The 17,483-nt window shown below is 37.2% G+C and overlaps 2 protein-coding genes across 4 annotated transcripts in view; one reads left to right on the forward strand and one right to left on the reverse strand.

Annotated features, from left to right (window-relative positions):
- LOC112563299 overlaps positions 1-4,898 on the forward strand; it is a 20,808-nt gene extending 15,910 nt beyond the window's left edge. Inside the window, exons 23-27 of one of the 2 annotated variants that reach the window (XM_025237164.1) lie at positions 1,459-1,557; positions 2,585-2,648; positions 2,883-3,028; positions 3,555-3,658; positions 3,859-4,898. In XM_025237164.1, coding sequence (XP_025092949.1) covers positions 1,459-1,557; positions 2,585-2,648; positions 2,883-3,028; positions 3,555-3,653 — 408 coding nt within the window. In that variant the 3' untranslated portion in view covers positions 3,654-3,658; positions 3,859-4,898. Of the gene's footprint in view, positions 1-1,458; positions 1,558-2,584; positions 2,649-2,882; positions 3,029-3,554; positions 3,659-3,858 lie in introns of those variants that run through there. The other variant, XR_003099003.1, reaches the window with a different exon arrangement.
- LOC112563300 (circularly permutated Ras protein 1-like) lies at positions 4,317-17,186 on the reverse strand. 2 transcript variants are annotated; one of them, XM_025237166.1, is made up of 16 exons: positions 17,167-17,186; positions 14,229-14,377; positions 13,521-13,703; positions 13,158-13,340; positions 12,671-12,878; positions 11,471-11,810; positions 10,977-11,197; positions 10,582-10,666; positions 9,878-10,090; positions 8,814-9,003; positions 8,178-8,423; positions 7,673-7,789; positions 7,272-7,367; positions 6,413-6,504; positions 5,789-5,912; positions 4,317-5,277 (listed from the first exon to the last, which is right to left on the reverse strand). In XM_025237166.1, exons 2-16 carry the CDS (start codon positions 14,355-14,357, stop codon positions 5,113-5,115), a joined length of 2,592 nt encoding a protein of 863 aa, XP_025092951.1. In that variant the 5' UTR covers positions 14,358-14,377; positions 17,167-17,186; the 3' UTR covers positions 4,317-5,112. The 2 variants fall into 2 exon arrangements, with proteins under 2 accessions (XP_025092951.1, XP_025092950.1); XM_025237165.1 differs by lacking the exon at positions 17,167-17,186 and adding an exon at positions 16,083-16,302.
- Between the last annotated feature and the right edge of the window lie 297 nt (positions 17,187-17,483).

Here is a 17,483-nt window from a genome sequence, read left to right on the forward strand (position 1 = left end):
AAGAAATATGGTAACCTCATAATAATATTGTGATGATAAACGACAAACCATTAAAATAAATAAGCAAATGTGCATGAACTCTTAAGTAAAATAGTGCTTAATCTAGTAAAGACAAGCAGATTATAAGGCTATACCTGAAATCCAGGCACCGAGAAAGCAATAAAAGGAACAAAAAAAAGCTAATGGTTTCCGAGCTAGAAAGCTGTTAAAGTTAAATATATAGTCCTGGGATACTGGGATAGACTTAAATTACATAGTAGGATGCCAATTGTAACATATAAACTCAGTCATATATTTTTCAAAAATAATCTGATATAGGATATATTCATTTTCAATCTTTAAACTTGAATTTTTCTGATTTCCGTTTTCGATGCAACGGCTTGAATTAAAAAAGTCAGATCTCAAGATAGGATCATGCTACAACATTCAAATTTTGCAGTTTTATTTAGAAATGTATAAACTAAAGGTTCACGGAAGGGATATCCTGATAGAAACATTAATTTGGCTGATATTGACTTTTGAAAAGATAAAAAAGTACAATTGCCGAGTCGACAGGTGGGTACCATGTTCGACTGGTTATATCTCCTACACCTCTTAAGATAAGAGAAAGTTTCTTCCGTCAAGCTTTAGATTACTGTCTCTAGTTTATAAAAATACTAAAAGTTTTGTTGTATGACATATGGTATTGTGTGTCTTGATTTTTGAAATACTTGTACGTTTTGAATGAAAAACGTTGATTAAAATCAAAATTTTCATTGTAGGTACCCAAAAACATTTTTCATGTGCAACATATATGGTATTTCAACACTCTATGGTCTAAAACTTAAAAAAAGATTAAAAACAAATATTTTAGTCCCTTGGTATAGGCATCCCACCTTAAATGATGGGGAGAACTCACTTATATATTACCCTTGAATCTTATATTCTAACAACTCAGATGTAGAGAAAAAGATTATCTTTTGTGTCCATTACACGACACATTCTCTCCTTATTGTCTTTATTTAAAAAAAAAATTTGAAAAGTATTAGTATTGCTGATTTTCTTTTGTGGTTCCCACTAAACTGCTGCTCTCCTTTCATACCATGTCTTTTTTTTTTCTGCATTCAAATCAGGTTTAAGAACATCTTTCCTAGACCAGTTTCTCTCTTTGCACTGTGTCTTTGTTTACTGGTTTCAAGTCAGGTTTAAGAACATTTCTCCTGAACCAGGTTTTCAGTTGGATGCTGTTTTTTAATGCCTTCTCCCACAACATCCTGCATGCTTTATCTTCTTTTTTTGTTTTTCATTAATTTTTTTTTTTTTGTGTGTGCTGCTGTGCTTCTCTTGGAGTATTCAGTTTTCATAGGGTTATGCATGTTTTACATCTAGTTTTGTTGTTATTGTACTCTCTCAAATTCAGTTAAAATATTCCTTTTTATTAATATATATATAAAACATTCAATCGATTTTTTTTCCCAGGATTTGTTGTGCCGTCTGTTAATTCGTGCTGAGCCTGTTAATTCCAAGGACATTGTAACTCACTTGCATAGTATTCAAGCATCTCTCACAGTTTCAAAGGTGAGGCAGCTAAGAACTTATCCAAACTTGCATTAAGCAAGCATCTGTTTCCATCCTAAATCCCTCTTTTATTCCAGTTTTATTATTGAATAGTCAGTTATGACTTAAAAAACTTTAAACTATATTTTTTAAATTATCCTGTTACTACCTTTTTGGACTTTTATGGCAACTTCTAGTCATATGGTGGATGCAAAGGACATTCTTTTAGACCAAATAGCAAAAAGAAAAGGCACATTTTTACCTGTCTTTGATGGCCTGGATTAACTATGCTCAAACCATAGCACAATCTCTCTCAGTTTGAATAGCCCGACTTTTTTAATGTTGGCAACAGTCTTCTTTGTACTTTTATTTTCATACAGGCAGATACTTAGGTATTCTAAATTTAATTAATGTAATTAAAGTACCAAGCACAGTTATTTCTTTAGTTCTCAGGCTGGTAACTAATTTCCAGTAACTCATTCTGTCAATCACAGTCTTCATTTATTTGAAATAACTTATGCTGAATATACAGTTTATTTATAATGACAGATTTATATAAACTAAATAATATTTCCAAATATACAGTGACAAATTTACATAAACTTTTTGATAAACCCCCCATATTTTGTGGCTTTCTGCAAATTTGTTAAAATAGTGTATAGTTGGACCTTGGTCCTTGGCACTTTGAACCTCGTTCTGATAATGAAAGTTCCAACAATTCTTATGGGAATAATTTGTTCCAGTAACAGGGTAAAGTATTAAAATCTATTATTTCTTACAGTAGAAATTAAAATACCACACATTAATGTTTTAGGCAAAATAGCACTCAGAATTTTACAAACATTCATGCATTTTTTAGAGGTGAATGTCACAGTTGTCTTAGTTGAATGAAGGACTTTCTCCATGCAAACATAAATTCCTTTACATGCTATCACAGTATACATTTTTCACGGTGTATTTGCTCCTGATAGTGTTTTTAACACATTCATGAGAGAAATCGAATAGTAATTTACTTCGGTAACACAGAGTTGTCCATTTTGGATTCCAGGATCTGCCACCCCAGACCGCTCAGTGCCTAGCCTCAATGACAGCAGATGTGGCACTGGAAGTCAGTAAGTTCAAAGTATCTTACAATGATTCTATAACAAGTGCTGTTGCAGTAGTTTTGAAATGTTAATAATACATTTAACTTTACATTGAAGATATTCAGCAACTGTAAAATATTTCATGTTGGTCTGCTAGAGTAATGATATGAACAGTTTGATCTTTTGAGTTATGACATTTAATATTACATCAGCCTGTACATCATGATATGTTGTCTACCCAAACTTTTTTATTTAATGCAGTATGCAAGCAGCCTTCACAGTGGTCACAAAGTATCTGTACTCAGTTCATAAGATTGTTTGAAGGTGTTCTTTGGAACCAGACTGACTTGTCTCGTTTATGCTCTGGCTTAGCAAAAGCTAAGCTTATGAGGGCTGCTGATAAAAAGGTTTGACTTTGCATTATTTTTTTAGGCATCCATTATTTTATCTTTATTTATCAGCTGTTGAAAAAAAATGAGATACTTCAGTTTAAAATACCTTAAATAGTTTAAAACACTGACCCCAACTATTGACTATTGTTTGCCATGTTATGGCTTTCAGTCACTGCCTGATAACACAAGAATGGTGTAAGGAGTACAAGGAGGCTGCCATATTTTGTTGTCAGGTGATGCTATCCAACCTCTTTGGCTGGTGCATTACTTTTAGTTTCATAGGTGTGGTTATCGAAACATTGACATTTTGGATCTGGAAATCATGCCATACATTTTGACTCTCACTATAGGGAGGAAGACAGGAACAAAGTGGAGAAGATTGCTGTGACAATGAATGCTTTTCTTGTTAAATGGATTTGTTTTCTTTCATGAAAGAGTATGAACCAACATGTAGTTGTGTTTTAGGTGCAACTGTAAGTAAATGGTTTATTTAAAGTAAATGGTTTATTTATAATTGAATGAGTTGTTATATCATCATCAGATGGCCGTGGAGCAGTTCCGAATGCTGTTGAATATGTTGGTAGAACACAAACTCCTGCAACCTGAAGCCGCTTCTTGCTTTACTTCACAATTGTCTTGATTTTGGTAAGTACTTAAAAATTTTCATGAAAATACAGCTGTCTTTTTAACTATATTTGACTGCTTAACATGATGTGAAATTTTATGTCAGACTAGATCGTCAGGATGATGTTTTGGCAATGCACAGATTAAAAAAAAAAAGCAAAACTTTTCTAAGTTTCTGGAGTTTTATGACCCTTAAAACATCACCTTCTTTTCTATTTCAGATTCTTGAGGATGAAAAATAGAAAAACAAAACTCTGAAAGAAACTTGTTCACAGACAGAGCTAAATGCTGAATCAAGGAAAGTGAAGAAAAGTCAAAAGGGAGGTGAAATAAAAGCAGCAAAGCACAATTGAAACAGATCAACAAGGTCAATGTCACAAAATATTGCTTAGCAGTTGTATATGTAAGGGCATATGAGCAGTGTATTCATCAGAGATTTTCCTCCTCAGAAGAAGAAAAAAAAAAAAGATGACAGGCATAACATGTCTTCATGGTGAAAATTTTGTACAAAAAAGCCCTAAAAAATTTCTGATTTTCCTTTATTTTAATAATACAGATAAATTATACAGTTTACATTTTAAGCTTACAAATTAAGTTGTATATCAAACATTTTAAACATAATCTTACCAAGTTTAAGAGAAAGTGCAATAGAAAGTGTACTTGTAAATTTTTGTAAAACTTTTGTTTTATTTCTTCTTTTTAGCTCTGCATACAATGCATTTGTTAACCCTCTGCTGAATATTTTTAAAAACCACCTGAGAAATATGACACATGTTTTAAATGAGAATTAACATTTTTTAAGTCAGAGTTAGTATTATAGAACCCAACCGAAAAGCAGAGGCTAAGCTCACTTTGATTATGCTGCCTATTGCTTTTCCCACAATTTCATAGCGTGTCTGAGAAAATGTATCACATTCTCCCATTTTGTTCCCAGCATTACTACAACTTTTAATTTCACCCATAGCACCAAAAGTGAAATCTGTTAGAGTCATAAATACACCACATGGCATGAACATTTACTACAGTCTTTCACTGCGATATGTTCTACGCATATCTGTTTTAATCAGGGATGTTACTGTTGAGACTGATGCTAATGTTTACCATAATGTAAGTCATAAAGGGGGATGTGTGTGTGTGTTTCATTTATTGTTAGTGTACAGGTTGTGCATGCTAGCTAAAGTGTATCTGAACAAAAAGACATTCACAACTTTTGCAGTGTAAACTTGTATTTGATTTGAGAGATAAAGCAATTTTAAAAGATCATACTAGTTTGCTTGGATGCAAGATGCAAATATTTGATAACTGGTCTGTTATGACAGCAATGCTATTAAAAGTACTTTTAAAGTATGTCTGGATCCACTTTCAGTCTAAATGTCCTGAAATTCTTCCATAAAATGTTATAAAGTTGAATGCAGTTGTACCTCTAATAAATCATGATGAAAATGCATGAAATGCAATCAGAAGGTAAAATCAGTTCAGTACTTGTAGTTATAGTATTTTTGAATGGCCATCTCAGAAGCTACACGTTGCTGAGCCACCATCTTTTTCCCGCTACTGCCTAAATATGCAGCATTTTGTAACTGGGATGCTTTGCAGAACAGATCTGTTCTCCTCTCTTTTTCATGTAGAGCAGCTTGATCCTGCATAGACATGACAGATATGAATCCACAGACATCACAAGTGGACTACATTTGCATATATTTGGCACAGAGACATAAAAGCACATCACACAATTACTTATTATCTATTATTAATCAGATAGGAGTTGGCAAACCATGAATATTCTGCTGAATGTCTGTAAAACTAAATGATAACGAAGAAACTAAATGAAGAATTATATTCAAGCAAAATGCAGGGAAGGGAATACCCACAGACCAGGAAACAGAAAATGAAATTAACCCATGTCTTTCAGGTACCGAGTCAACTGGTGAGCCAAAATGTGAAAAGTTCATGTACCAGGTCATGTTCCCAGACTGTTGCCTGACTGAATATGATATACAAATAGCAACACTCAATTAGAAATTTTCTAGGTTTACTGCTGGTTATTGACCACTCAGGTTGCTCATGACAGCAGCAACAAAGTCACATGATGGTGGCATACTGCATCAATTACAACATTTTATGTAACTAAAAGTAGAAAGGAAAACTGACCCATTTGCCAATGTTCCTCTCAATTTCCTTATCCAAATCCAGACACCCATCCTGGAAAGCAGACATTTCTTCCTTTTGATCATCGGACTTTGCTCCTCGTTTGGCCAATCGCTTAACAGCTTTCCTTTAACATCAATAAAATCAGCTCATAAATATGAGACTAAGTATTCAGTAGACAGCATAAGTCAGGTGGGGAAAGAGCCTGGTTAACAATTTTGCCATGTTTATTTAGCTATTCATAGTACGAAGTGTTTTATTCCTAAGAAAATGCAAACAAAAAAAAACTTTCTTCTTCCCTGATAAATCTGGTTCTAATTTTACACTGCAAAGTTGAGTGTGCTTACCACATTCCTGAGATAATGTATAACTGGTGCTTACATGGGAAGTATGTCTGTGTTCAAACAAAATGTTTCACTTAAAAAAACAAGTCTCTTAGTGAATTTAAGAAGTACAACAAGAAAAAGACAAATTTCAAAGACTTAGATTTTAAAGAAATCTTTGCTATTGATCTTATAGAAAGAGTACTGGGGTACTGCTTGTTGCTATGATGTGTTTCTTAATTTTTCTTGCAGAAAATGATGTCATGGGGGGGGGGGGGGAGAGAGAAGGCGGGGGAAATCTCACAGGTGTCGGTTGGCTTCCTTGACATTCCCTTCTTGTGCAAGAGCAGCTGTCTTCTTAACAGCTGCTATTCCCAGAACAGATACCTTGATTCCCTAGACAAAAGAGGAAAACACTTTTAATCTGAAATAAAAGTTTTTTTTTAAAAAAACTGTTGTCATAGCATGAATAGTTACTTGTGCAAAGCTATAGAAATGGCTGTTGTTAAAAAGAAAAACTGTTGACTCTTTGATCGTGGTCATTTTCCACTGCTAGGTGAAAGTGTGAGAAATGATTTAACACAAGAGACAGAATCATGACAACTGCAGCTTGGCCAAGAACAGTATTATATATTTGATGGTGCTGGATACACCATAATGTGTTCTTGGCTAATAAAGCTGACAAGGGAGGCAACAACAATAAAAGCTAATCAAGTCTACAAAATATTTGTCCCACAGAAACGTCTTTATATTTTTCTTGAAGAGCCTCATAAAATTCTCAGTAATTTGGGATGGGATTTTATTTTAATTTGTAGTGCTTTCATATGAATGGGCTTTCAGAACTGTAGAATGCAAGCTTACAAAAATGTTTATATTTTTGTTTTCTTACGAAAGCAGTTGGTTAGAGAAATGGCGTCCGAACTGAGACGCACACTGGTTTCATACCTGTGTAGTGCAGTTCAGTTACCCCAGTCAACCCAGCTGGCATGAATAGGTACCTAACTCCAATGAGGGTTGGGGAAGGTAAGGCAGAGAGGGAGAGGAGATGGGCATTGCCCTCACCTAAAGCTGGCCCTGACAACAATGAATTCTTTAACACCTCGATCACTCCTTAACAACCTGGAATGACCTTTACCTTTTTCTTATGAAAAGACAAAGTTTACCTTCTCCATCTCTGTTCTGTTGGTTGTGGCCTTGTTGCTCTTGCTCATGATTCTGAGACACTTCATGCCATCTTTGCGAGTGTATGAGATCTGGGCCTGTGTACATGCAAACAAGGGAGTGGAATGTGTGTGTTTAAGAGAAAATTCTCATGTGATTGAGCGAGCTATTAAAAACATGATTGCAGCAATTAAGAAAAAAAATACTGCTCTAATTCTTAGGACCTGAGCTGGTACATATTATAACTTGCTTTCTGAGATATATATATAATGCTTGAAGTTTTATCCTCCCTTAAATGTTAGCATATAGTAAAAAAAGCTTGGCCCTGACATTAGCTAATACAATGCAGTACATTCTACCTAATTATGAATTTTGTCTGCCAGCTTTTGAGGCTACAGCTTACCTGAAAAGGCACCTCTTTTAGAGTCAGGCTTTTGCTAGGATCTTTTAATTTGAAACGAAAGGTCAGGTTAGTGTCTTTCATCACATTCCCTATTTCTTTGGAGAGCCGGTTCATGTTCTGCACACACAGGGGATATGAAAATGAGATATTTGCAAGTGTCTACATCATATCTTTATTTGTAAAACACGTAGCTGTCTCTAGTTCACTTTTATTTGATCTTTTCTTCTTTTTCTGTTTATAATGCTGTCTGTACAATGCAGCATTGTTAGAGCTTGTTAATTATCAACTCAACCCTTAAAATATTGAGAAGTAGAAAATTTTATTTATAAATATATTTCTTGCAAGTCTTTATATGCAAAAGCACAGTCATGCATGCGGGAGTGTAGACAGACAAAAATGCTCTGTTCCTTATTACTCAGCTGAATTGTTCACATAAAACAAGTATATGATGCATATTAGAATGAAGAGTTGAACAGATGTAAAATCAAGTCATCAAGTTACACACCTCTGGGTAGCCTGGTTCATCAAAAACAAACTCTGGGTGTAGAAGGAATAGAACCGTGGTGCTGGTGGCCACCAGGGAATTCTGCATAATCTGACGAAGCTGTCTGACGATCTCAAGTGGATTCAGCACGTTCACGGTACCTCCACTCTCCACTGCAGCCTTGCTGACATGGGGAAGTCCGACTGGTTCCCCCTCTACTGCCAATATGTTAATGACTGACTTGTTGTCCTTAGCATATTTTCCAATCTGTTCAGGAAGGATGCAGTAAGCTTTTATTTTCAAACACTACCTACACTGCAGCTTAGGTAAACTAACAGGTTACCTAAAATAATTCCTTTCAATCTGTGCAAATATAAGAATCAAAACATCAAATTCTTCCTGATGTTGCATAGAAGGAAGAGCTATGACATAATTGTAGCATGACAGTGTCCACAGAACTGCCTGACTAGCATTGGCTTGCTGCTGCTGGCTTGGTGTGTAAACAAAAGTCCTAAACTTGCATTTATTTTATTTCTTTATCAATAAGTTTCAGGGGCTCTCAAATGAAAGACAAACCTCATCCAAGGAACAGAACATGCAAGTGTTTGTTATGCAGTAGGTAATATAGTTCATATTACATTTGGTGTACAAAAATACCTTTTGGTAGAATGAGGGGTCTACTGAGCCACACTGCAGGCTGCCAATACCCACATTAGGCATGCCATCAGTGCAAAGAACTATCTCTGAAGAAGGCATGCCGCTGATAAAACCAGCACAGATGGTCAGTGCGGGACCAAGCGCTGTACAACCAGCAGGATGCATTCCTTTCACAGCCTCTTGCAAAGCTCTGCAAAGCAGAATAACACTTTTTTTATTTATTTTTTTTTGGGGGGGAGGGGTTGTTTTGTTTGTTGCTTGTTTTCTTGGCTGAAGCTGATGGTTTTACTTCATTAACACTTCTTGACATCATTTTCTTACACACAAAAACACAAATTCTAAATGATTAAGTCTTCAAACTTTTGGATTTTTTTTTTTTTCTAATAGTTTCTCTATATACAACCTCTGTATGGTTGGGAAAACAGTATTAGCTTTTAGTGATAAGTGTCTTAAAGAAACTATCAAAAGCAAATGGCATTTTTAACTTTTAATGCAGTGGTGCCCAATCTTGCCTCACTCGAGGGCTGCACTGGACATGACATAACATCTTGCGGGCCAGAACATGGTGGTTTTGCCAGAATTACCACGTTAAAAAGGAAATTATGTTGTGTCTGTTAAAATGAGCAGGGCACATAGGCTGTAGGTTGGGCACCACTGTTCTAATGACTCTTTGAGGAGGACTTGCGCTCTTTTGTTTAAGAATAGTATCCACACGTAATTGTATTCCCTTGCCATTTCATCACCTATGCATGTAAATAACCAGCTAGTTCTCATTATCATGTTGCGGCCCTAAGCTCCTCAAGGAGTAACAAGAAACAAACTAACTGAACTCTCATTATAAATTTTGTGGTAAAAAAGCTGCAGAATGTAGTTTCTGCTTCTTTGTGGTAACTTACAAGTTCTTTATACAAATGGTAAGGACTGCTGATGCCATTAAGGGCACCAGCTTGACCTTACAGAGTGGTTTATCACTCTCAGGGTTACAATGTTTATCTTGACATTTGTGAACAAGTTGTCGTATGGCCTTAAATGAGCTGGTAGGCTTCTTTTCAGAGTGCACTCACGTGTATGAATTAGAGAGTGGTGTCAGATGATAGTTTCTAGCAAGTTCTTTTCCATCATTGATAAAATCATCAAAACTTTTTCTCTCTAGTGCGCCGAAATGCTGGTTCGCATGTGAAGTCGCTTCTCCTCCACCATTCACATTTACTTCAGAGCCAAAGGACATGAGCAGGACATGTCTTTCTGGCTGATCCACATGAAACTGCTCCAGCTGTCTGGGACATGAAATAACAAACTTCTTTAATCTACACACATCACACTCCATCCACATATGCTATTTCTATTTGGCACTCGGTTTTCACTGTGGAGATTATGAAGTTTTACCAGTTCACTCTACAAATGCAGCATTATATGTCATTTTATATTTATATATATATTATTTTAGTATTAGTGTGTGCACATACCTGTGTACTTTTTTGTAAAGCACCTACAACATGCATTAAAGTTGGTTAGGATAAATCAAGTTAGGCAGTTATGTCCATGCATGCAGTTGGAAAAATATAAAATAAATATTTGTAACTATTCGCATGAAAAGTATCACACCAATTTAATTTTCAAACATACCTGTTAATATCTTGCTCTGAAACATTCACTCCTAATCGTCTGGTTTGGTTTTTGCTTACTAGTTGATACATTGATCAAACTGTCACTAATTCACTTGTGGCTCAATCACTATAAATTCACAAAGTTTACCACTGTTACCCACCTCTGCACAGCTTCTTTGATACAGTGTAGTCTTGACACAGAGCTGTTCGCACTCTGACCTCTTGTTCTTTCTTGACGCCAAACAGCTACAGAAATAATCATTGAGGAAACCATAATCTTATGACTGATTGCATTTTAACCTTGATCATTTTTTTTTAAGAATAAATGACTACCAAATTTGTGAACAGTCCAATAAATCACTATGTCGATCAGTTTAGAGAACAAAACATAGAGGCAAAGGTGTCGTGGCTGTTTTATTGTCTACATTTGGTATCTTTTGATACATTAAAAAATTAACTTGTAAGAATATTATGCTAGCTACTATTCATATTTTCACTGTAAACAGTATTCCTTCTCTCTTATGGACAAGTCATGATATCTGTAAGACTATCTCACCTTGGAATTCAGGTATCGAGCATTGCATATCCATGGATGAACTAACATCCATGCAGTACACAGTCACTCCTGAAGATATTTCTTTTTTTGCTTCCTTGACAATTTCTTCTGTTGCTTCTTGATTTTGAGGAGCAGGTTCCAAAATGAAATCAAAGCAGTCTCCTTTGGGTATCTCCTCAGCTTCAACATTCAGATCTTCATTCTTCGTGCCACAGAATTCACTGTGTAGGAAAGGTGGGAAATATGTAGTGAACTGTATAGATATAAATTTAAAAAGTAGTGTTTCAGAAACATGATCCAAAATAAAAATATATGGCCAATGGTTTATTGAAGGTGGAGATAAAAGTTCCAACATTCATTTCCCCCAAACCCCCTTTCATCTAGTTCACTTGCCTGAAAACGGATCCACTATAAACGAACCACCAAACTATGAAAAACTGAAGGTGAAATCATAAGTAAACTACATACAGAAAAAAGAGTCTCTTAAAACTTACCATTTCCACGTTTTCTTTTCCCCCTCAGTGCCCTCTAGACATGCAGTGGCTGACAGAACCGCCTCACAGCTCTTGCACTTGATTGGATCCCCTGTGACCAGGTTGAGCTCATTCTCTAGTGTGCCCAATTCTAGCATCACCACATTGCCATCCATCTTTCTCTGATAATCTACTCTGGTTATTGGTTTTGTCTTCACATCATCTTCACTGTCTTCACTTTCTGGGAGAGACCCAGCTGCTGGTTGTTGGGAGTAATTGTTAACATCGTGTTTTGAAGAACGACGCAAACTTGAAAACAACCTCTGAATGCCACTCTTCCTTTTTTTCTTTGGCTTTTCTTCTAAAGAAATAACAGAAAATCAGTGCAGCATAAAGCAAATTGTCTTTGTTAGTGTTAAGCTTGCAGCAGCTTGTTTATGTCAACTCTACTGAATCTTCAAGTATATCAGAATGCTGTACATGTGGGATAAAGGAAAACTATATTTTACAATCCAGTGACATCACAAACTCAAGGGCTTGAGCTGTTAGTGTTTGAAACTGAAATGTTCTTCTTCCCTGTTCTTTTCGTTTTTCCTGATGTGTTTTCATTGGACTTCACTTTAATGTTTTTGGATCCTGCCTGCTATGCTGGATGTGTTCTGGCACTTTAGTGGTTTAAGTTTCTTTTGTCTTGGTGACATCAGTGTCCTCACAGATCAGCAGGCTTTCTTTTGGCCTTTGTTGACTCTGTGTGTGTGAGAGAGAGATAGAGCTGCTGCATCCTGCCATATTACTCCTACTGAATCTGTGGGATGTACTTTCTGAAGTCAGCATTTTCCATGTGGGGTGGCTTCTTTGGTTCTTTTGGACTTGGAGCAGACAGTATGTTTTTACAGAGTACAGATCTCAACCATTTAAGTCTGACAGCTTCATCTATAAAAAAGCAACACCAGGTTCTGGGCAACCATTGTCCTTCATGCCATATGACCTTCATACATTAATTCTCCCCTGAATGTTTTGTGTCATTCTCTTTTGTGAAGTGCACTGTGCTCACTGCCCGAGGGCTCTTTTATTATTTTTTTTTTATAGCAAACTCTGCAATACCTGTGTGTACTAATGCATGTATATAACCATGCACATGCTATAAAATTACTCATGCAAGCACACATGCACACATTTTCAACAGCCATTCCAGTATTGAGAACTCTGTGTGCGTTGTACCAGACTGTTGCCAACTCTTTTGTGCAGCTTTTTTCTCAGTGGTTTTGAGTTTCCTGTTCTTCTTTGCGGCAGGAGGCTGGCCAGTCACTCGGATTAGCTTTCGATAGGAATCTTCTATTGTTGGGTCATAAGCCTGCAGAAACGTGTCTGATGTGAAGCGCAGTGTAATGGAGGATTTGCCTACTCCTCCACTTCCCAGCATCACCACCTGAATATCAAGCAAATAACAGCATGTGAAGTACTGCAGGTCATATTTTTCTCTGCCTCGCTGGTTCATCTGTATAGTTAAATTCTTTAACATTATACATCATCATTTCTCACCAGCCCTCAATCCTCAAGCAGAGAAACACAGATCTTGGATAGAAAGAAAAAGAGTGTGTTAGCTTTGAAATAAGTTGCCCTGTTCAAAACTTCATAACCTTCAAGTGCTTTGTGTACAACATTCTCTTTACTACTCAGAGCTCATTATACAGGTCAGACATCTCACCTTGTATTCTATGCCTGAGCGTGGCACCATCCTAATCAGCTGATGGTAAAGTTCAGTGATGTTGTGGTTTGTCTTGGCAGAAGTCTCGATGAAAGGCACACCTAGCCTTTTCGCCAGCTCCTCACCCTCCATCTGTGTCACCACTCGCTCATCTGTCAGGTCTATTTTATTGCCGCACAGCATCTAAATGAGACACAAATAAGTTATTTAAAAACAGTCAGCAGTCATACTTTTTAGCATTTGTAGGAAACAAAAGAACACTGGTACATGCCATACCCCTTATACATCAGTGACAGTCTAAAAGCAGCTACAGTTTTCTGAACAGTAATGCAGGACCATTACACCTGTAAAAGGATCTCATACCATGTACAGGTCATTGGTCCTAATACGCATGAGCCAGCTGTGCATGGCTTCTGCCTCTTGGAAACTGCTTCTATCTGTTACACTGTACACCATGATAAAAGCATCAGCTCCTCGAGTGTAAGTTTCACGCAAGGCTGAGTATTCTTCTTGTCCTGCTGTGTCAAAGATGTCCAAAATGCATGTCTGTTAGGAGAGCACAAAATAGTTTTATTAAAAGCAAGAGCTGGTGTATCAGTTACGGGGGTTCAAATAACAGAATCAAAATCTCCATCAAACTCAATGTTAGCATTTTTTGTTTCAGTCTTATTTCATTTAAATTTACAAAAATGTCTTACAAATTCTTGAGATTTTTCTTCACATTCAGGTTCTTTTTATAATCATTTCTTATTGTGGATATTAAACTGACTTGCAGGTCTTTTTTTCTTTTGTCATTAATATGCACCTATAGTAGCTCTCACTTTGTCAATGTGAAGTAGAAGGTGGCCTGTTATAGGATTCTGTATTTTAGATTACCCTCTGATGAGGATTTGTGTATTCATAAGTTTTAGCACAAATCTTTCTCTGCTCCAGATAAATTTTTCCTTGTGTGCACTGCTTTACAATCAGCATACATTTTCAGGGGCAAGCATAAAAATGATGACCACCTGTACCTGTCATGTATCAGGAGGGAGGAAAAAAAACATCAGTGTAATTATTATTATTATTTACCTCTCCATCATCAGTGCTTTCATCAGACTCTGACAGAACTGCATCATCTTCTTCTCTTATCTTGACCTTTTCCAAGTCATCCTGCTCTTCTCCACAGTTGAGGTACACAAAATCGCTTCCAAAATCCATGGCAGTTCACAGATGCTCCTCTGCATACAGTAAAGTTTGCATGCCGTGTCATGTAAATGAGTTGTTACAAACTATTAACAGTACATTGCAGAACTCTCACCACAACCAATCCCTGTATCATAAAAAAATGAAACGAGAAATTTTTACAGCGTTAACCACAAAAGGACCCCATAAACATTTTGTATTTATATATAGCATTGCTACTCAGGGCTTAGGAAAGTACAAACAATTTATAGGTATTCATGGCGCTGATAACCATCATGTTATAGAAGATTTAATTACCATAGGGCATCTTAACTGACTTTCGTTTCGTGGTGTAGCAGCAAACCAGTTGACTCACAGTGTCAACATTACATTTCATCTTGCTGTAGTCCAAAATGATGAGTCTTTTTCTCTACTGGGGTGTTGGCAACATCCGGTTGATATGAGAAGTGCTGAAAGTAACTGCGACCTTGCCTTTCTTTGGGCAATAAGAAGCCAGCATCCCATAATCATGGTTTTACAAATGATCCCCAGCAAGGTAATTAAGCTTCTTAGCAAAAGTTTTCTCTCCCAGCCCAAAGCTAGTGAAGAAGTAGTCCTCGTTATACGTTCCTTCCACTATTCTCCAACCCAGAGATCATGTCCAACGCAACCCTTTCATCCTGGATTAGTTCTCATGGTTGATCAGCATGTGGCATTTATACCCGGGGTCCAAGTAGGGACTTTGCCGGTGGTTAAGGATAACATTTTAATTGCACTAAGATTTTTGCAGATATTTGAAAATTCATTTCATCCATGATGAGTCCACCACTAAAGTGTTAAAGTCAAGAAATTTTATAAATGTTGAGATAAACCTTCCGCGTTTTATAAATAGCGACACTTGGGGTCCGTATATGGACCCATAGCGGCTGTTAGAAGGTTAAACAAGATCGGTGTAATATACCAGTGTAATGTAACCACGTGTCACCATTATATGAGTGTGTGTTTGCAGCAGTTCCTATAGAATTTTACATTTTGTTTTTTTACAAACTATTAAGCTATATATATTAGATATGTTGACGCCTTTTGTTAATTTATTATTAATAGTTGTAGGGGATGGGTGGGCAGTGAGAGCTAGAGTGTGTGTATTACCATAGGAAATCTTGGCAGGTGTTGGTTGGCAGGTCGCCAGGAAAATAGCATTGAGTTTTGACAACCACAGAGCACCAACACAAAAGATCAGAATTTTTGTGTATGGAGTGCAGCGATTGAGTGATCGGTTGAACATGATCGATACAGTCATTCGGAGTCGGGTCGCCTCGATCGGCTTGCTTGCTGCCTACCTACACCAAAATATCCTCCTCACGTATGAGCTCTACTGACAGTGAACACTAGTCACACAGTATTTTGACTTCTGACAACGACCACCCGTCTTTACACTGACGTCTGCCAGTGAGCTCGCGCAACACGCCCACAAAAACAAACAAACAAAAAAAACAACCTACTAAGCATTGTTGACATGGGTGTGACACCCAGAAACATGGCTGCTCTAATCATATGACATAACGAACGTGTGTAAATGCGTATATTTTAGATGTAAATAAAATGCATGGCTGTATCGTGGGTATAATTTATCCCCGACGCCTAGATCCTGGACAAAGCAACAGCCTCGTCATCACCAGTGTAAATTCCACAGCAAGCATATACTGTCCAACACAACCTTCCTACGTGAGTGAAGCAGGAAGACAAACACACGGATCTCACCTATATTCAATGGACGATGGTGAAGACCACGGGAGGACGCGTATAGTAACAAGTACGTGCTGTGCGCAGTAACGATGGAGAATGTTTGAAGCAGACGACAAACTGGAAAAGCGAACCTTTGATCGATTGTCTCACTTCGTTTACAGGTTGTTTCCCAGGATATGTTTATCGAGAATGCGCCACCCTCCACTGCACCAACCGTCATTTGTCCCTCCTCTTTATACGAGTTAACGGGCCCAGTCACTGTCTAAAAATAATTTCCAAGGACAGGAAAATCCCAAAGCTATTTTTATTCCTCACTGTTAACGGACATGCAGTGGTGAAAAATTCAATGGCAGCTGTTACTGTTTGTAGTCAAGTGTAAATAGATGCTGGCGAGTAAGTTCTTACTGTTTGTTTATCATGATTTACTGTTTGTTTAAAAATATATAAATACCGAATCGCGCTCAGATTTCGCCTGACTAAACGACTACAGAAAATATTTATGTCTAGGTTGACTGTGTGTGCGACTGATTATATGCGGGTGATCCTTGATCTTTAGAGTTGTTGATCAATTTTTCAGTGATATCCGAGATAAAACATGTCCCAGCATGCAGTAATGAGGATGGTTAACAATAAGACGATAAGTTGGTATGGAAGGGGGTGAATCAGTTCGTGGGTGAGTTTATCTGGTGTTTTACGCCGAGTCAGCAACTAAAACGTCATCACGACAAAAGTTAAGAAGAATCAATTTATTTGTCACGTGACATTGCTCAAGAAACATGCCTTAATGATGGCTGCTTGACTTACTCGACAAATATCAATCTCACTCACACACTCAGACGTCACTACAACGCAGTACTACAAAATGAAATGCAAAACAAAATGAAAAGTACCTCTTCCTGCACCCACAATAACAATAAACGCAAGATTTGTATAGCCCATAGGAACCAAGTAACGAGCAATGAGAGTATCGTGATTTTTTAAAAGGAAGACGAGCAGGGAAGTAGCAATAAGCTGAAAAGGGTGGAAATGGTGTGAAAAGGGAATGATATACCATATACGACATACACATACTGCGCACACCACTTCCACACACACCCACCTTCGTGCAGTTCGCCGCTTTCTGCAGACAACCCAATAAGCAGGAAAAAAGAGGGCGAGTGGTCTACTTGAACCTGTAGTGTTGAAGGGAGCGTTTGGATCCTGGATGACAGTTTTTCAAACGAATTGTGCATGCTGGGAGCACCTTTCGGCTACATATTTTTCATCTCAGATAACATATTCTATGTTATATTGCGTGTGTCCATGTAAGTATGTGCCTCTTTTTTCTGTAAAACGCCATCAGCCTTCCCATAGGAGCAGGATATGGCGCTAGATAAGTTCACTGTCTCATCATCATCATCCAATTCACACGCGCTC

This window comes from Pomacea canaliculata, linkage group LG4 (genome assembly GCF_003073045.1).
Source record: "Pomacea canaliculata isolate SZHN2017 linkage group LG4, ASM307304v1, whole genome shotgun sequence".
NCBI lineage: Eukaryota > Metazoa > Mollusca > Gastropoda > Architaenioglossa > Ampullariidae > Pomacea > Pomacea canaliculata.